This window comes from Stegodyphus dumicola, chromosome 4 (genome assembly GCF_044657685.1).
Source record: "Stegodyphus dumicola isolate Sdum_Otavi_A_Nest chromosome 4, ASM4465768v1".
In the NCBI taxonomy this organism is placed as follows: Eukaryota; Metazoa; Arthropoda; class Arachnida; order Araneae; family Eresidae; genus Stegodyphus; species Stegodyphus dumicola.
The window spans coordinates 244,524,956-244,546,863 of record NC_140771.1 but is presented as its reverse complement, the minus strand read 5'-3'; the positions used below and the strand labels follow the sequence as shown (position 1 = coordinate 244,546,863).

Below are 21,908 nucleotides of genomic sequence, written 5' to 3'. Positions count from 1 at the left end.
TTCCCATTACAATGAACACAAGTGAAATCATCAGTTTTTCCAGGACGGGGGTTAATGGTTGTTTTGTGGTCCTCCGCACACAGTTTGATATATATAAGGAAATTAACTTTCTTTGGTGGATTTAAAAGCAAATGAATACCACAAAAAGCATCATTTTCAACCCTAAATTATAAACTTACTCTAAAATTGCACAAATCATAGTTAAAAAAATGACAGAGAAAAAATAATCCATAAGATAAAATAATTTTTATTTAAAAATATCTGAGAGAATTACAATTGTGAACAAGTTTACATTTAAAAATTTAAAAAGTATAATTGAATATTCATATAACAATCACCTGTTACCATTGCACTGAATTTGTATAATTTTATATCTCAACATTTATTGCATTACAATTTTCTATGGAACACTTTTTTTAACAAGGCACAAAATTTTTATAATTTTTTTAAATTTTATACATGAATTTGAATAACTTTCCACAAATTTCAGATTTTTGAAGGTATCTTCTATTGGGATATTTGAAAACCATAAGCAGTAATTTCTTTATAAATTTTGTTTCCTATAAGGTTTAAAGGTAATATCTGAAGATCCCACTAAAAACTCTCAGAGAGTATTTATCAGGCATATGGCCAAAACAGTTGTGAGGCAACCCACAGTGTCACCGAAAAGAGACAACCCAAGGTATGCACGTATGGTTGACAAGGTATGTATGTCTGTTTTGGCCAGTGTGGCAATGCTGAGCTTATGCTAGATGTTGAATATGTGCAATTCTCTGATCTCTTTTTTTTTTTTTTTTTTTTTTTTTTTTTTTTTTGCAAAAGATCACTGTGGACATGGAGTTAACAACAGCACAAAAGAATTACAGAGAGATTTCTCAAAAAAAGTGTTTTACTACTGATGTTTTTTTCTTTTTAAATTTTATTGATTGACTGCCCTTTTATGGAATTTTTAGTGTGTCACTACTTTGAAAATGACTTTTGTCTTTAGTGTGAACTTTTGAAATTTTTTAAAATTTTGCCAAGGGGTAACCAGCTGCAAAAGAAACTCTACTTCGCTGGAATTTTCCTCAGAAATATTCGTCTGGAATCTCAGATCTCATTCTTTTGCCATTTCTTTGGAAGTTTGTGAATGCTCTCCAAAAGCTGGCAAAGAGTTTGTGACTTTTTGGTGGAGGTGTGCATAACAGAAAATACAGATTTAAGCTGAAAAATATTTAAGCAGTCAGCTTCCAATTTACTGGAGTAATATCAGAACAATATCCGTGGTTAATTCAAGATCACAGTTAAATTAAAAGCAGTAAAAAGAGGGAAAAGAAATAGCTTGTATCATAATTAACAGAAAAAAATGCTACTAATAATTTAATTGCATTTTCAAAAAGTTTAATTCAAATACGACATTGTTTTTAGAAAAGAAGTATTATGATTAAGTAAATTTAAACAATGAATCCTGTGATACCTAACTCCTTATTTGTTAATGCTATATATTTTCTAAATGGTATACAATGACGATACTGAGAACCTATATATCTATGAAATATTTTATGCACTGTTATTAATTTAAGTGAGATGAATACATATGATATGTTTTATAGTTTAAAATAAATTATTTTAGTATTTATGTATTATCCTGTCGACTGGTCAAATCGTGCCAATTATGGATGACCGTATCCTTTAGAATTCTGCAGTAACAGACACACCAGGTGAAGAACCTCCATCCCAGGTCCTCATTATACAGGACCCATTCAGAGTTTGAAATATCCAACGCCCGTGGGACCTCGTTCTCGCAGGCGCAACCCCTGCAGTCCCCATCCGGCTTTTACGAAGCATTGGGCAGAACGATACTTTGCTAGTTTAATACGCTGTCACCTTGCCTCCGGGCACCACTCCATCAGCAAAACCACATTGTAGAAAGGTGTTCTGTCCGCTTTGTCAGTCCCCGCCACGAGAACTGAATGGGGTCAAACTCCCCGGAACTCAGTCGACAAATGTACCATGCAGCTCCACCACAGCCGAAGGAACAGACACGACAGTACCAGTACAGTCCCTGCCAAGCCTGAACCTACCTGAGTACAATACTCGGGTTCTAGTCCTATGAAGACGAATTATGTGCCCCCGTGGTTGAGACTGCTTAAGTACAGATCCTAACCAGTACTTCTGAGGAATTCTACTGAGTCAACCCCCAGGGGGGGATTCTGCAGTAACAATTGGCAACCACTGCTGAAATATCTACCAGTGGTCGAGAGGACAATATGTAAGTGCCATTACTTTTTTATTATAATCCAATACAGGCATATGTTTACAATTAATGGATTTCTTTTCCCTGTGAGAAAAGGCCAAGTTGTTTGATCAACTCCTATATCTTCCAAGCAAGCAAACTGGGAAAAGGAAATTCCAAATGAATTTTTGTATCTGAACTTCCTCCATTTGTTTATTCATTAAAGAGCAGGAAAGATAAGGAGGGGAGAATGATTTCAAACTTGCTAGTGTTCAGAAATTCTATGTCTGCAGAGGTTATTTCTTCCTGAAAAAACTATGATATTGCTCACGAGATATTAAAAATGAAATTCCATTGTTATGTTACATAAAAACCACGAAAGAAAATCTATCTGATGTTTCCATCCGACGGAGAGGTTCCAGTATTACTCTCGCTACCAACTTAAAAAAAGCACGAAGACGTTACAATGCCATATACATCCATGTAAATTAATTTAAAATTCTTAAAAATATACACCACACTGTTTTATCTTCTGTATTACTTAAATCAATGGAATGGTTAAAACAATTAAATAGTAAATTCATATTTACCAACATAACTTCGGATATTTATTTCAAAACTTATTGTTCGATGCATAATGCTGAATTATCAAGTATATCAGATTATTGGATTTATCAACCATTTGTGGCAAAAACAATTTTGCAAGTGAAATTTAACCCAGAGTGAGAAAGCAAAACTTTAAACAAAGCTCTACAAATACATTTAATGACTGAAGCATGCAGGAAAACAAACTACAGAATATGCAGAATTCATTATTCCTAATCAATTAATTCGTAGTTCGAGCGCCCATCTTCTTCTCAAATTACGAATGAGAAGAAAGTGAACTTTTATTACTTCTTTATTGCTTTATAGTTATTGTGATCTGAAAATTTAACAAATGTATTAATTTTCCTTAATCCATTCAGCAATTATTTTCTTCAAAAATGTATGACTAGAGAATTGTTTAAAGGAACACACTGAAATGAATAACAGTTCAGAATGGTTAATAAGACTATAAATATTTTTACTTTTTTTAAAAGAATTTTGCTACACAAGATTCAACTATAATGGTCCTCCCCACCAAAGCTAAAGTGCAGCTGATAACTTCAAAGAGATATGTTCATAGTCATATCCAAAGAGATATGTTCATAGTCATATCCAAAGAAATATGTTCATAGTCATATCATAATTCATAGCCACATCAGGTAGCATTCCTATAGGGCCTATGAGTGCCGAATTATCAAACGTGCTGAGTTATGTATTGTCAAATTTCAACATCATTAATTTCCATAAAACTGTCCATGCACCAAACCATTCGGTGCCAGATTTTCGGACTTCTGCACCTTAATTTCAATAACACTGTCTAACATTAGGAAATATTTTATCCTTCATATATGCAGTTTCATCTTCAGTGATAATCTTTCATTATTCTTCACATACAAAGAACATGAACTGGAATGTTTTTAGAAATTTAAAAACTCATGTACATGTTAGTTCATAAGTGATGATATTACTTATGAGGTGAATTGTATTGTCTGTAAAAAAGCACTTCAAAAGTACCTTATATAACTCTTTAACACAAGAAAATGATTCATTCTTTTTGCACTGATAAAAAATAAACATTTATAATTATTATAATACATTTTGTTTAACTTAAATTAATGAGGCTAGTTTTGTGTCACCCTTATTATAAATTTAATGACACAGAAAACATAGATATTTGAAATAATTACTATCAGATCCAGCTTTACGCACAGATTTTGGAATTTGGCAACCAGATTAGATATTTTGTTTCTCAGCTGATAATGTAATGTGTTGTTAAAGTATTTAAATTCTGATGTCTTAATAAAGACTACTGAATATATAATGCTACTCAATATACTTTACTGAAAGTACTTCTAAACTGGCCCAACCAGTGGCCGTGAGACATTTCTTCCCTAGGCAGATAGTCCTGGTGTGCTTTATCATATTCAAATAACCTAACTTACAAACTGATAGTTTCTGCAATCACAATGGCTCATTTCACACTTACGGAAAATTTAATGACACGACTCCAGATTATGGGCTGATAAGCAACTTTAGTTAACATTTCAGAGAAGGAGAAACGCAGACGATTAAAAGAAAATGTATGGGCTATTCATGTTCTCCAAGATAACAGTTATCTTGATATGTTAGGAATCATCATAAAACCACAGCTAATTTCAGATATCACTTATAACACTTTGTCTTTCAATAAGAAGAAGCACATTACATTTTGCCAACATTATGCATAATTATCTTGGTAGCACATTCCCTAGTCACTGAACTTTAAGGGGACCAAGAATATGAGCTCCACATTCATCACATCTGACACATGTCTAGGATCTGTAGTCAGAGGGGTAAAGAGTGAAAATTATAAATATTGCCTAATAAATTTTGCATTTCAGATGCTGTGAATAAATTACTCTCATGCTGGGAATTCCCATGCAGGTCAACTGAAAAATAGGAGTTTTATATAGAACTAAAAGCAAATAATGAAATTAACTAAAATTACCAAGTACTCTACTCTTCTGAATTATCATTTCTAAGAAAAAGCGCTTTTTTATTTAATAGAATGGATTGAGACATTTGAAACATCCTGTATCTTAGAAGAACCAACAACTAAAATTTTTATTTAATGTTCTTCATTGGTTTTGCTTCATTCATATATTTTTATCGATTAAAGAACAGGAACGAAAGCAACCATTACTGGTTCACCATTTTTACATGTTCAACTAACTAACCCTTTGAATTCTTTATCACATCTCCCAGTAGATCACTGAATCATCTAATTTTTGTCTTTTGGCCTTGATTAAGAAAATGTTTCATTAACAATAATTGAAATTTATGGAAATAATGGAAATTAAACTGTCATTCTGTTCATGCCAAGTTATGTTTAGCATAAGTTTTTTTTCTTTCTAAATTGAAGTCATTTTAATTTATTGAACACTAATAGAACTTTTCATGAAAATTCAACCAAATTTTTATCAGATAAAATATGTATTTAAAACAATTTCATTTTATATCAGTAAATGGTATATTACTAAATTTAGCTATGAAACAGTATATACATTAATTATTAATTTGATTTTTATTGTATTTAAAAGCACTTTGATAAACAAAACCTTTCTTTCTCTATTTAGGATTTTCTCAATATAAAAATGTAAGAAAGTTATAAAATGAAACCAGCCAAAGAATATAAAATTTAGAATATATACTAAATATATTTTACACCAGAATCATAATATAAACAGTTCAATGATAAGAATCACGCATCAAAAATGTATTTCAGTCAGTCTGGAGTTCTTTTGAAATGTTACTGCTATGCAAAGCAAAAAAAAAAAAAAAAGTCCAAAGAACTCCTGATTTTAATGCAAGAACCTCTAGTTTTTCATATTTTACAGCTGGCAGCTATGAATTAAATACGAATCTCTGAATTTAAATTTTGAATCTAGAAAATCTCAATGAAATAACTTTTTCACAACAATATCTCTAATTAAGATACAACAACATGACAAACAAGTATTAATTTAGAAGTGAAACAAGGTGATAATTTGAAAATATAAGCTGATTCTTTCACTTCTAAATTAATATCTGTAAAGCTGCTGCAAAATCAAATTAAGTTCCTCAGAACAAAACAAAAACAAAAAAAAAAACTAAGAATTTGTAAATTATTAAAAACGAGATTAAATATTTACTTGAAACTCTGCTAAATTTAAATAAAAACTCATACTTTCGTCAGAATAAATAATAAATAGTAATAAAATTACCTCTTCTTCAATTTGTTTACTATACTTTATCTCCTCTTTTTCCGAAAGAATTTTATTTTTAGCAAGAAAGGAGACAAAAAGTATTCAAATAAATAACAGTATTTCAATAAACACACATAAATTACAGGCTATATACATACTAACAAATACCTTGATGAATGTACTTTACAAATAAAATCAAATGTCAGAATACTGCCAAACTTCAATATAAGGTACAACTGAACGAACAAGAAAAAGTTGACAAAATAAAAATTTGAATTATTCCAAAGACTAATATTCATATTTGTTATTTTTTCTTCAATGAGCCCAAATGCTTTGGCATATATTAGTTTGTTATTCAAACTAATATATACCAAAACATTTGGACTCATTGAAAAACAATGACAATATTTCAAACTATTTTTTTTTAAACTCCAAACATGAATAATCTAAATGATTTTCATAGTTACACATCTCACAAATCGAAACATTTATACAAATTATGGCAGCTATTTTAAACAATTATACCCATTATTACAAGATTTTACATTGTTACATTTTAATAAAAATATTTCATGCACTTATAATAAAAATTTCAAAAAGCTTTTTATAATAAAAAAGTAATTTTAAAGAGAAAATAAATATATGAAATGTTTTACGCACTTCTTGAAAACTAAATTATTCAAATTTGTTTACCTTAAAAAACAGATACCATGGTCTTCTATAAACCTTTCTTGAGATACTAAAGAATTAGATTTTAAAATCGTGCATCCATGAAAAAAAAAATTTTTATCCATATTTATTTCTGCAAATGGTCTTTGAACAGAAAATCCGCAATTGCATTGTTGATAATGTCAGGATGCTTCCAAAATACATAGTGAGACCCCCTTTCAAAAGACATCACTTTAAGTCTGGATGATTCATTACCTGTTAAAAAAAAAAAGAATTCTCATAAAAATGGAATCAAAATAAATGAGAAAGCTTAGAGCTTATAATTAAGACATATAACAATGAAATTTTCATTTCATACACAAGTTAAATGTGCACTTTCTCACTGCCCTCATTCTCCTCTAATAATTCAAAATTAATAATGATCTTCTATACCTTAGGAAATTAATATAAGAATGATTAAATGAAATATTAAAATAAATATGCTGCACAGAAATTTCAAGAAGAACAATATAAAAAGAAATAAATAAGAATTGAGACTGCAGTTTAGTCCAGTAATATACCGTACAGTCCCAATATTTTGGTGTAGCACCATCTCGAAGCCATTTGTTTGGATTACCTTTTTATTTTCATGCCAGATGTTATTTGAAGCTACATGGAATGAGAGTCTTATTTCTATTTCTTCTGCACCTTTTTTACTATTCTGCAGTTTTTGCCCCTATTAATCATGTTGCACAGAACCATTGAAAGAAAATATATATCAAGAGAAGAAATGGTAAAAATTTTACAAGAATTATCCGATGACAGTTCTGGTTCAGAAATAAGTTCTCATGAAGAATTTAATACAGAATTTTATTCTGTTTCATCTGATGACGAATGTATTATTCCAATTACAGCAAGAGAACGTAATTCATCTCATAACAGTTCCACTATTTCTTCAAAAGGAAAATTATCATAACAGTTCATCATCTGTTTTAGAGAATGGACAAGACATTCTTTCACCATTTCCATATTGTATCGATTCTAGAAATAAAGTACTAACAAAAGGAAACTTTGGAGGTCAAAGATTTAGCTTGAGCAAGAATTTGGTTGTGGACAAGAAAGCAGTCCTGCTCCAAAAAGATAACAAAGGTATGAAACAAGCCATAGTCCAATAAGAAAACAAATTAGATGTTTTGGAAATTTAAAAAAAAAATATTTAATCAAAAGATGAAGAAACAGCAAATGATGGTACAATGTTGAAAAAGAAAATTATTTCAGTAATTCACTTGAGAGACCTTCTCTTCAAAATGTTGCAGGAGAAGCAGATAGGTCAATTACTTTTGCTAAGAGAAAAGTAATTGATAAGAACACAAATAACATATGTAGACTTTTTATCAGTAAAAAAATATACTGCATCAGCAATGTACAGAAATCGAGATACGTCAAATGACAGGAAATTTAAACTTTGTCACTTGATGAGTAGATGCTTTTATTGATCTATTATACACTGAAAGTATTATACATTTAATGTTCAATTCTTGGAACCTAAACTTCGTCAGTAAGAGAACGCCTAGGGACAGACTTAGAAATATTTTCATTTTGACTTGAAGTTGATTAGATAACAGAGCTTACAAACTGATCCAACTGTTCTTCCTTCAAAAGTATTGATTATTTTCACTGAGAATTGTTCATTGTATTAAAAAAACACATGAATAACACAATTGATGAACTATTGCTCCTTACAAAGAATAACACAATTGATGAACTATTGCTCCTTACAAAATCAAAATGGCTTTTTATTCAGGATATATCATAAAAACTTGATAAATTGAACATAAAATTTTGGCTTTTAGCACATATAAAAGCAAAATACTTAATAAATGGATATCCTCATTTGGGAAAAGATGAAAGCAAACTGTTGGGACAAGATAGCAATAATTGAGCAAACTGTTGGGAAACATGTTATTTATTGGTTGATTGCATAATTTTATAAGAGTAGAGGAAATGTTTCAAGAGATAATTTCTTTACTTCTCTGAATTCAGTAAAAAATTAGAAAAATATAGGAATCAGTTATGTTGGCACAGTCAGACATTAAGCACGAAAATACATCTCTCACCTCATACCAGGGGAAAAGAACAAAATCCTTTTCATGAGCTTATATCATCCAAATCTGCAGTGGATATTTTTTCAAATTATGAAAGTTTTATTCCACCTTCCCCCCCCAAAAAAAAAGATTGTAAATTTTTACAATGCAACCAAATGTAGAATAGATATTTTAGATCAAATGACCTGAAAACATTCCTTAAAGTCTCCAATAAATGTCCACTGCCAGATGTTGCCAAATACCTGTTTTTTTTTTTTTTTTTTTTTTTTTTTAATATCTTTTATTTACCTAAGATAGATAGATCATATACATATACTAAAGCTATATTATACTAAATATACTAAATAAATACTACTTATTTAATATACTACATATATTAAATAAATACATAGATCATATACTAAAGCTGTTTGCATATTTTTTAGATGACATTGCTTTGTTATACAAAAATGGCCTGCCTGTAAAAGTTTTTTTAAAACTGCAACTATATTTTTGAAAGTATAAATTACCATCTTCTGCTTGATAATTTCATTTTTATACAAAATTGTGCTTTTATATAAGCAGTGGGTAGGCCATGTTTGTGCGCTTTCTGAAGAAAATTATTCATATCTAGTTATTAAAAAATGCTGTGAAAGCCACGATTTTCTGATATCTAAAGCAATGGTAGAAAATATTATCAATAAGAAAGGGGAAAATATAAGTCAAAGTTTTGCTTTAAGGCAAACGTTGTTTAAAATACACATCCAAGGAAAAAATTGAATGTTTTAAATGTTGCAAACTGAAGAACTTTAAGGTTAAAAGAAAATCGGCAATACAAAGGACAGTTGCATAATCATTAAAATGCTCAGTGTTGACTGTAAACAAAATGATTAATGCTGATTTGAATCTTAAAAAGATGACAAAATGCAATGTGTATCATCTTTCTCCACGTCATATAGCCAAAAAGCAAAATGCGCTGCAGAATTCTCTATCAGAAACGATTATTCGAACAAAAATGGAAAAATTTTTTTGCAATACATGAGCCTTTATATTTAAATTACCACAATATAAAGAGATCCATTAATTATCATCAAAGAGAAGAAAAAAAAATCTTGGAACATGTTCAAAGAATTTAAGAAAGTTTTTCAAAGGGATTTATGATTGTTGCTGGTTCTTGATATAATGACAAATAAAAAATAAAGACAGAGCAGAAAACTGTTCAGGTTAACTCTATTATCGAGAACATATTTTATAACCAATTCTCAAATATGAAGAAATACCTTCTCTTTACCCACACTGGCATTAATCAGTAGAACTGCATCAAGACAAAACAAGCAACCGCATGTCAAAATCTATTGTTAATTTCCTGGGAAAATGGAACAAGAAATGGGTATTGAGGCCATACCCTTCACTAATATCCCTCCTAAAACTCCTGATGTATGATGATGATCCATGGATGTTTGCACTTTCAGACTTTTAAAAAGCGAATAGTCCAAATGTCAACCCAGAATCCTTCTTAGACTCTGGAAAACTGTTCAAGAAGAATGGGATAAAATACATCTTTCAAAACTCAAAATAGCTTTATTGTCTTGGAAATTATGGTGTAAAAAGATAGCAAAAATTAAGGGTTATCAAATGGAACATTTAAAACACAAAAATTTTAGGTAAATTATTTCTGTAAATACAATAAAAATCATCTAAAAAATGTGGGAACAGCCTCTGTATAAGGAGAATATTGTAAGTACAAACATATTATTTCTTGTGAAATTATTTTAGATGTTGCCAGACAACTATGAGAAAATAACATTTATCTAAAGAAGAAACTTTCTGCTTCAAGAGAAGCTTAAAAGATGTTCCTTCTTCAAATTAGTGTAAACAATATCAAATTAAACAAAGTAAAAAAATTAAAACTAAATGTTTTTTCAAGGGCCAAATTTGCACAGGAAGAATTACTAAACTTTTACGGAAATTTCAAAGATGAAAAAAAAATTTTTAGTTCATGAAAAACTCCTATGAAAAATTTTTGTAGCATATAAGATTAATATTAATAAGCTATAAAAGAGAAATTTTTGCAATGTTATTTTGTAAAATAAAAAATAAATTACTCTGTTTTGAAGATTTTTGTCCCTGACACAAAAATTAATCTAATGAACTAAATTACACTACATTTTACTAGAAAATTCATTAATGCACAATTTTTCTATTAGCTACGCTAAAGTCAAAATGACAGTACTCCATAGTTAAATTTAAAATGAAATAATGCAAGTATTAAAATAACATTCGATTTTTATTTCTTAAAATATTAGGTTGATAAGATTGGTAAAAAAAAAAAAAAAAAAAAAAAAGGATCAAGAATTACCCCTTTGTTTAAGGTTACAGTCTTTATCATACTGGAAGATATCTGAATCAGCAGCTCCAAGCAAATAAGCAAGTTCCAATGACCACTTTTTACCAATCAATCGATCATCCTCACTGAAGGCATACAAAATAGGCAACTCACGAGACACAAGTTGAAGGAACTTTTCTTTAGCCTATTAAAAAAGATATATATATAAAACACACAGATATTTATCAGAACAGATTTTACTGGGCATCGCTTTTTATAAGATTAAAGCATACATTTTAAGTAAAGGTAGACCAGTACCGTAGTTAGGGTGGGGCAAGGGGGGGGACATTTGACTCTGGGTGTAGCATGCATAGGGCGCCAAATTTATGCTACAAAATTTTTTAATGAATTGTTTTCCATTATTGGCACACAGAAAGGGGCACAACTTCTTCAGTTGTCCCCAGGCGCTGGAAATTCTAGCTACACCCCTGAGGCAGACTAAGTTACTGATTAAAGCAAAATATTTAACTTCAATACTTTAACAAAGTTCTTTAAAAAAAACGCTAGTACTAAATTATGCACATTCTTTAAATGAATGTATAAAATAAATCTGATGTAATTAATACATAAATATGTATACAAACCCTTTTGGTTACACTATTCTACAGGAAAAAAAAAAAAAAACATAATGCTGTACAGCAAAAATAAATCAATAAATAATCAATAAATAAAACTACAGCCATAATAGTAGCTTTGATTGCCCCATCCAATTACTATGTTAACAAGCATAAATTCATTTATGTTTTGTAATTATTGTATTTATTTGTATCATTTTCTTAGAAATTTAACCACTTCAAAATATGTGGTGCATACTTCAGTGACATGGTGTAAAGAAACAAATGTACATGATTAAAAAGCATATGTACCTATATGCTAATATTATCATATCTTGGCTTGAAAGTGAAAGCAAAATTTCCTATTAAAGTTACATAATTTAAATTCAAAGATCCATAATACATGTAAAGACTTTTAACAATAAATTTTAAATTTAACTAAGGACAAAATTGTTAAGGTGTCTTTCAAGTATGCCTAAAATGCTGCAGGAACTAGTCACTGTTGATGATCACAAGAAGAAAACAACAAAATGACTTTTTGTGAAAACAAAAAGAGTTTTGCTTCCACAAAAATTTATCATACTCTTTTCTTACAACTCTTCTGTAGACAGAATCTTTATACTCAGTTTATTTCATTCATCTGCACATCATTAACAAATTAAATAAAGTTCTGCTACAAACTGCATGATATTAAAGGTAGCATAGAATTTCACATAAGGAGAAATGAGTTTTAGACTATTCCTTGCATATTATAAGGTAATAAAATTCTGTGAGTATCTTAATTTCAATTTATTATGAATAAAATAACTTGTATGTAACTGAAATATAATAATGAATACTAATTATAATGATATCAATTATAATATACATATATATATTCTACTCATAACTGCCATAAGAATGATATATCTAACCAAAAGCTTACAGTTTCCATTGTGTCTATACTAACGTTTTTCACAGAATGTACCTTCATTCTAATCTTGTGTAATACATTAATTAATACATCAAGATTATAACAGCATTATAATACAAAACAAAAAATTAGGCAAATATGCTCTGCATTAAAAAAAAAGCCTAGAAAACTATTTAAACAAACTAAAACTTGATATGAGCGATGAGGAGGTAAAGACGAAGATACTAAACTTGATATATGAGCGATAAGGAGGTAAAGGTGAAGATACTAAATTTGACAGCAAATCTATCCATTTACTGAATGAATATTAGTATGGAACAATTACATATTATCAACATATTTGTATGGAACAATTACATATCAATCATATCATCATTATATTCTTATGTGTTGCCACTAAAGGCAATGCATAAGAATATTTGGCCAGCTGTTCAACAGACCTGGCTGCTAAATATTTTGTTAGAGTTTAACAAGTTACACATATTGAGAAATGACGGTGACTGATATTCTAGCATGTTCTACACACACTCAGTCATGGAAATATTGAGAGATCTGTCAGGACAGTAAATTGTTATGATACTATACTGAACTCTTCAGAGACATAAATTATCATGCTGAAATATGATGGGCATTAGATGCAACAGCATTATTCATATAACAGCTGAAGGATGTTATTGACATCATTGCATCATTTAAGAATGTAAAGAATACATGTGACCCAAAGTGATCTCATTTCACGTAAACTACGCTACAAAAAACTAATTCTCTCGGTAATTATCTACATTAATTTCAAATTAAATCTTAATTTGGAATACAAGTTTAAATGCAAGAATTATTTCAATTTGTACGAATAGCTTATTCAGAAAGTATGTAAAACTGCAGTGCTTTACTTTGCTAGTGCATTTTCATTAGAACTGATGAATTTAACACTTGATTTTGTCTTTTCTATATTTTTGCCTTCGGGTGAGCTGTGTGATTGCACTGCTCACCCGAAACTGTGCAATCACGCAGTTTTGAAATCTGACCGAATTGACTTAATTACCGTGAATTGTCTTAGGGCATAAAATTTAACTATCTTGTTAAAATTCTACGTAATTGTATGTCAGTATTGAAAGAAACAATCAATCTGAAAAGAAACGGCTGCGACTTAGTTTGAAAATGAGGCGTAAAAGGTTACCAGTGAAGATATTCCGTTTGGCATCAGTTGTACCATTATTGGCAACTTTATTGTTTGTGCCAGCAAAACGGAAAGGTACCAAACAAAGAAGGCAAAGCACATTTAGATAAAGTTTACCGTCACCTTAAATACAAAATTAATGAAAAATTATAAAAATTTCTAGAAAAGAAATCTTTCATGTTTCTTTGAAGGAGAAATCTGAAAGACTTATCATATGCACATTTGAAGTTTTGACTACCAAAATTGGAAAATTTATAGTTCAAAACAAAAACTTTATTATTGATAGGCATAAGATTACAATGACCATTTTTATGTATTTTAATCTTCTTTTTTTTTTTCAAACCTTTCTAAGGAATTTATATGAATTTTCTTATAAACATGCTTCATTAAATTACAGCATTTAATAATTAATGAACAGCAATTGAAAAATCTAGAAACCTAACAAGAGATTAATAGCCTTATGTTTATATTTCTGTAACTAGTTTTATTTCATTTTTAATATCAGGAAAATCTAAATGCTGGTAAAAAATAAACTTTACCATACAATATTTTAAGAACCATTAAAGAAATAGAATAGAAAATTAACACAACTTGGCTGATTCTTTTCCAATATATAAAATTAAGATATAATTCAGACTAGCATATTTCAAATATTGATACCTTTGGTATGTTTCCATGAACCATCGTTGTAGCAGATAACAAAGGATCTAAAAAATTTTCAACTTTGACAGGAGTTTTAACAATATTCTTCATAATAAAGGGAGCACATATTTCCATTATTTTCATGCCCATAGGAGTTTCAGTGGCTGTAACCATCATTTTCATAGACTTAAAATACCTAGTAGAATTAAAACAAAAATATACATATAAATTTATGACATTTCATTAAGTGCATTAAATTCAAAGGGTGTATCAGATTTATAATTTTGTTTCATCTAAACTAGTTATTTTACCATTTTGTTTACTTATTTCTGTTCATTACTATTATTTAGGTTAGATTAGGTTATTTGAATATGGCAAGGCTCATGAGAGTAATTTGATTAAAGTCTTTCATGGGTGACATCCTAAGAGAAGCTGGCTTGTATTCACATCACACATGGAAAATATTACAAAAACCAAGCATGCAGTGAGCTTATCTGTCTGGGTTTAAACTAGGATCGAACTTTCAGTATTCAGTGGTTTTAATCTCTTGGCCACAAATGGGATCTAGTATTATTCGGAAAAACAACCTATCAGAACATAAGTTTTCAGGCAGACAGAAGCAACATATTTAAAATTTATACTGTGAAATTATAAATGTGCAAAAAGTATTTTTTTAAAATAAAGTGTAATAAAAAAAACATAAAATACAGTTTCTTTTTTCGGAGTAGTTTTTTATAGTTAAGATGGATATCATTTATTATAAAAAAATGAAATAATAAAATAGAATTTACTTATTCTTTATTTATTTTATGATTTTTCTGATGTACTTTTGCTTCAGAATAGTTTTTAATTATGTCATCAAACGAAATATTATTAAATCCATTATATTCTAGTCAAAATTGATAAAATGTTTAACCTTGCCTCAGACACTGTCGATTTTAAATAATTTTTTATTCATGGAAGATAAGAAAATAATTTTTCAGACACACATAATGTCACAGTAATTCATTTGAATAGTTTTAACATTACTTATGCTCGGGTATATATTTGTAAATTGCTTACAGACATATTAATGACTTAAACTCAGTTGAAATTCTTTTATAAATAAATAAAATCTTTAACAAAATTCTCTTCAAAGTCTTAATAGAATTTCTGTAAAATTCCACACTAGAAGTCCTAGCCACTACAGTGTTTTCCTAGCCACTACAGTGTTTTCTGGCATCAGATCCTTTTGAAGACAGAGAATTATTAAAGTAATAAATTCAAATGTTTTAGTAAATTTTAAACAACTTTCACACAAAACTTAATTTCAAAATTTTTTCACTACACAAAACACCTTTTATTGAACAAACACAGAAAATCTAAATTAAGAAAATTTTTTCTGGAAGCATATATAATACAGGCAATGATTTGGTGGCATCGAGTAAGATGCTTTTTGTTGCATATAGGCAGGAAATTTATCATCATGATGTTACAACATCAATAAACTAAACAACTGATATCAAGCTGACCAAACAACATTAAGGCACAATAGGGCTAAGTGGTTACAGTTTTATTTTTATTACTGAACATGAATTAAAAAAATAAGGGTCATTGTATATTTTACTATTTATTAACAAGCAAATATATTTGAAAGAGTAAGTAAAAACTTTCAAAAATATATTCATAACCTTTTTTTTTTTTTTTTTTTCATCAGTTCAAATTCTTTACATTCACCAAAATTTAACCACAAATTCTAGAGCCTCCAAAACTTGCTATTCTAGGCATCAGCCTATTCATGCATTAATTCTCTTATAAAGAAGATAATAATGGTCTTGCCATCTTTTGAAAGAAACAACTCTGCTTACATTTTACTAAGCATACAGGAAACTACAGTAGAGCAAAAAAGCTAAATTTAAGCTGTGCAGAGCTTAGGTAAAACCTGAATTGAATACGTTTTCAGAATAGAACTGAGTCATATAGTTTGAATACATGACTACAGAATAACCAGAGAAAGCTTTACCCCCTCAAATAAAAATAACTGGAAATAAAACTCAAATTAATACAGAAAAATAATCTCAAGTCTTGTATTAAGAATCCTCAAGATTTGTAACGACTGGGAACTTTTTATCACTGTCTGTTTCCTTTCAGAAATGATGTGTTGTATTTCAAAAATTTCTGCTTTTATTTATAAGCTTTGATTTTATTTCTGGAACCACTCACTGGTATGTAGATATCTAGATTACACAGATAGGATTATAGTTATAGATTATGATTATTATACCTTGGTATGGTGTTACCACCAAAAAGAGTCTCTTATTCAGCTGATACAGCAGTTTTGAAAGAATAAACTTGAAAACACTATATAGCAATCCAAATACCTTCATTCTCTCTAAAAATTTCAGAAATCATTTCATTTATTTTCTTAGTTTTAGAAAGACTTTCAACAGCTAAATTGAGCTAAAGTAAAATGCTTTTCTCCTTGTACACTCAAAAACACGTTAAGCACTTTGCACACATTACTTTATAAGGTACGTCTCCCGCCTTCTTAGCATGCCTTCGTGGTGTAGTGGTCAGCACGCTCAACGCATATTCGAGACGTCCATGGTTCAAGTCCCAGTGAGGGCATTGCTCATTTTTCATCTCTCCTGCTTCCAAAATAGCCTAATAGTTTCTACAACTTAACATTCTAATATTAAAAATCAATACAAATATAAGTTAGACATTTTAATTACTGCATCTTTCATGTATAGATGGTTCCATGTTTTAACCTTTCTGCTAAAAATTCTGAGAGTTTTTCAGTTGGATATCTGAATATCAAAAATTTAAAGCATTAACTGCCAATTCTGATAACTCAAAAGAGCAAAAGCAGAAACTAAAATGCATCCATTAAAAAAAAAAAAAAAAAAAAAAAAAAAAAAAAATCTGACCTTAACAAAAACTAACTGAATGAAGTGATAAGCTTCTTCATAAATTTAGATTAATAACAGATATCAATAAAAATATTTATATGCTGAAATTACTTCTATAAATAAACAATGTGGAAAGTTATACTTACTTCATACCCAGATGATATGTTCCTGTATTGAGCATAACAAGAGATTTAACATTTGGTCCATTCTCATCTAAGCAAAGTATCAAACCAGGATAGATAGAACTACTATGACAAATTAAGAGGTCAACCCTGTAGAAGGAAAAAAATATGTTAATGTTGTTTTAAATACATTATAAGGATGAAAGTTTTTTCATTAATATTTTATAATCATATATGACATACCCTAGTTACTACTGACCTCAGAGTTTTTCCCATAACTTTAACTCCTTAAAGCTACAACTACGTGCAAGACACGTGGTCTTCTATATTCACGTGGTAGACTATTGGCTAGGCCCATGATAATCGGTTTTGGTATTCGGACCAAAACCGATTATCAGCCTAGCCAATAGTATATTGAGCAGGCCAAATGTAAATATTATGGGCATGGCCATGGTACATGGGGTGATCAAATGAAAAGGTACGAAACGACATGGTGGGTACAAATGTAGACTTCATTCAAAATATACACCACAGGCCTGAGCACAACGATCCCACTGATGAACAAGCCGCAAGATTCCTTGTTCCCAGAATTCCTGTGGCCGTGACGAGACCCAGTCCTTCACAGCGTCCTTGAGTACATCGTACGAGTTGAAATGCTTCCCTTTCAGGTGTTTCTTCAGTGGACCAAACACATGAAAATTGCAGGGCGACATGTCTGGACTGTAGGGCGGATGGTCCAACGTCTCCCACTTGAACTTGGCTAGTTCCATGTGTGCGATTCTGGTGATGTGTGGACGCGCGTTATCACGGAGCAGAACCACACCTTCCGTGAGCAGCCCCGGTCTTTTGTTCTTGATGGACTTGCGTAGGCATCGGAGTGTCTCACAGTACACATCAGAGTTAACAGTTTTTCTGTGCTCAAGGAATTCCACAAGTAGCACACCTTGAACGTCAAAAAAAACGGTGAGCAACCCCTTGCCTGCTGACGGCACGGCTTTGAACTTTTTAGGGGGAGGTGACGACGTATGCTCCCACTACATACTGTCCCGCTTTGTCTCTGGCTCATAGTAATGGCACCAGGTCTCATCACCTGTGATGATCCACTCCATGAAAGCGAGGTCTTCCTGATATTGAAACAGATGTTGCAGTGCTAGCCCCATACACAGTTCCTTTAGCTGGTCTGTGAGCTGCTTCGGAACACAAGGAGCACACAACTTCCGATATCGCAACCCGTCATGAACAATTGTCCACACAGTTCCATAGCTGACATCCACCTTCACCACCAACATTCGCAATGTGACACACTGATCACTTTTCACTAGGTCGTCCACCTTGTTGATGAGATCGCTCGTGATGACAGTGTTTACCTGACCTAGTCTCGAGTCATCACCCACCCTCTCACGGCCTGCACAAAAATGGGCACTCCATTTTCTAACAGACTTGTCAGAGACACATTTCTCCCCATAAACTGTCACCATCTGGTGATGAATAGCTGCTGATTTCTCACCTTCCGCTGTCAGAAATCGGATAAGACCTCGCTGCTCCTCAGTCATCGAATTTTACATCGCGAACGCCATCCTGTCCTCATGTGGACTACCGCATCATTTGGACGCCGCTTTTAATAAGAGCCTCTGCTCTCTACTGTGCATGCGGGCGCCCGCGTATGCTCCGATCCCTGTCAGAGACTCCAATCGCATCCCGAGATGTTTCGCTACGTTCTCCCATGGCAAAATATGCAAATATTTAACTGTTACGTTTTTATGTCGTTTTATACCTTTTCATTTGATCACCCCTTGTACCATAATTGAGCCAAATGTAAATATCACAGGCATAGCCGTGGTGTGATGGTCGCAGTTTGTAATTTGCCCCAACACAAACAGCACAGACCAGGCTCGCTATAAGATTCTTATTATTTTTTTGTATCATAATCAGTTAGATGTTCTTCTGGTCACATTCACACTTTGACAAATATTTTCTTAAATATTGCACAAGTATCCCTATAAGATGTTTTCATGAATGACTATACAAGAATTCAATCGTACTTCCAAACCAAATTATGTTATTGAGTCAACAAGAGAATGAATGGAATTGATTGGCAAGACCAAGCACTAACATGCTTTCCAATCAAGAGAAAATATATGAAAAGATATAAAAAAATTGTCTTTTATCTGTTTGATATTGGTCTTTTCAATTAGTACATTTTATTCATTCATACAGTCAAAAGTCGTTAATACGGACGACCATAATACGGAATGATCTATAATCCAGACCTCAAAGCTACAAACTTTCTGCGCATGCGTCAATGCATAATGCGTTAACGCATGCACATAATACCTTTACGCATGCGCATAATACATATACGCACATGTAATGTATAACGGACAGTATAAGTTAAGCTAAAATTATCTAATTATCTATTTCAGTTAATGTTGCAGATTGCGTTGTTCCTTAATCTTCTAATTGAATCTGGCTTATTATTTTTTGCAGACAATTAGAGCAATTTTATAAAAGAAAGCTTGAACTTTCGATTATGTCAAAACGAATTTCTGATTCTGAAGCTACCAAAGGATCTACAAAGCAAAAGCATGTTTCGATGTCCATCACACAAAAAATGGAATTGCTGCAAAAAATGGATAAAGGCATATCCTTTGTTTCTCTAACCATTCTGAAATCTGTTTATCAATTTCATGCTGCACTGCGGGGGAGGGGAACGTCGAGGCGCGCAATGAACTGGAAGGTGATCTGTCAGCACTATCCTTATCTTCAGGGCAGATGTTTTTATTTTATTCGGCTTATAGTTCATTACTAAATGTAGTATTTCATCTCGATGTACTCTGATATGATTTAAATCAAATTAATTATAAATATCACGAATACACATCAAATAGTTTTCTGGTTGCAATTTTCTAATTTCGACTATGCGTAATGTATGCTTTATGCATGTACGCGTTGAAAGAAATGTTTAATAGAGTAAACAAATAAATATTAAGCTTTTTTTTTTTTTGTAAATTTTGATACCCTTTAGATCATAATTGTTCTTTATTTCAAAAATTACGGTTTCATATTTTTAATTTTATAATTTCTGTATGCTATCTTACCAGATTTAAACTGATGATCTACAATCCGGAAAAATCAATAATCCGGAATTGCCGAAGTCCCGACGAGTCCGGATTAAAGACTTTTGACTGTATATCATTATGAAACAGGACGCAATGAATAAAATTGGTAAATGTGAAGGGAGGAAATCATCTGAAGATGTCCAAAAAACAATATGCAATATGACAATACTGGACAGTCCTACACAATATACTACGATGCTAGTACATACAAAGACTTATGACAACTCTAAGGAAGTTCAGATCCAAACTGGTGCCGAAATTGCAACAACCAAAAGCACAAGCGAAAGAATTGGAGGGGGGGGAAACCTTGCAATCTTGTGACATTGGAAAACTGTTGCATAGAAGTTAAAACTCAGCAATGAAACAACAAATCGCTTATTTTTTTTTTTTTTTTTTTTTTTTTGTGGCTTCAGGATTTTGCTGCATGAATCTGGTTTACAGATGAATTAATTATAGTCCTATCTCAGTGAGTACATGACAGTTCTCAAAACCTCAGACCAGGATACGAAATGATATTTAGAAGACATGAAGAAGGTGAAACATGAAGAGGTTGCATTCCATGAGCAACCTCCTTCATATAAAAAAAACTTAGAAGTCAATGCAATGTCTCTCATTGGTTCACTAGTTTTTTGATGGTTTCAGGATTTCACTGCTAGAAATCGAAATTTCCCAGACAAAAACATGGTTCATAGATGAATCAAAATTATACGTGAGTGAGTATGTCAATTCCCAGACATTCTTATAGCATGAGCAAAAGTTACCAGCATTATCATACGGCCATAGTTCTCAATCCGTGACCTGCAGAACACTGGTGCTCTATGAAAATTAAATATGTTCCATGAAATTTTAAATATACAATAAATATTGTTGCAAAAGAAAAATCAATACAATATAAACAACTTTTTTTTATGGAACTACAATCAGCAAACAAAAATGATGCTTAAACTATCTAGTTATAAATGTTATGCTGTAAATTTAATACACATTTAATTGGTATAAAAAACTCATGTACTAGGTTGAGAAATTTATTTTAGACTTAATACAATTTATTAATTAACAGAATATAATAAATCCTTTTTTATTCTGAAAGAGCTTCCGGAAGAACTACTGAGATATACAACTGGCCAGGATATATTCAAAGTGACAGTGTCATATTTGAATGTGTTCCACTGGAAACAAAGAAACTACAAAATAAATTTGAACTTATTTAAACAGAATCGAAGAAAACAGAAAAACAAAATGGGATATTACTTTAGAATTTTTATCCAAGAGACAAAATAAAATGTCATTTTCATGAGTTTATGACACATCGGAAGTTGCAATTCCAAGAACATTTTAAAGTGCAGAG

General features: G+C 31.0%; 1 protein-coding gene across 3 annotated transcripts in view; it reads right to left on the bottom strand.

The window, feature by feature from the left end:
• Positions 1 to 21,908, bottom strand: part of LOC118193265 (uncharacterized) — a 226,946-nt gene that overhangs the window by 191,579 nt on the left and 13,459 nt on the right. For 2 of the 3 annotated variants that reach the window (XM_035364321.2, XM_035364328.2), the window contains exons 3-6: positions 17,466 to 17,591; positions 14,447 to 14,624; positions 11,116 to 11,287; positions 228 to 6,948 (exon numbers count right to left, since the gene is read on the bottom strand). In XM_035364321.2, the coding sequence (XP_035220212.1) occupies positions 6,821 to 6,948; positions 11,116 to 11,287; positions 14,447 to 14,624; positions 17,466 to 17,591 (604 nt within the window). In that variant the 3' untranslated portion in view covers positions 228 to 6,820. Of the gene's footprint in view, positions 1 to 227; positions 6,949 to 11,115; positions 11,288 to 14,446; positions 14,625 to 17,465; positions 17,592 to 21,908 lie in introns of those variants that run through there. The other variant, XR_015040899.1, reaches the window with a different exon arrangement.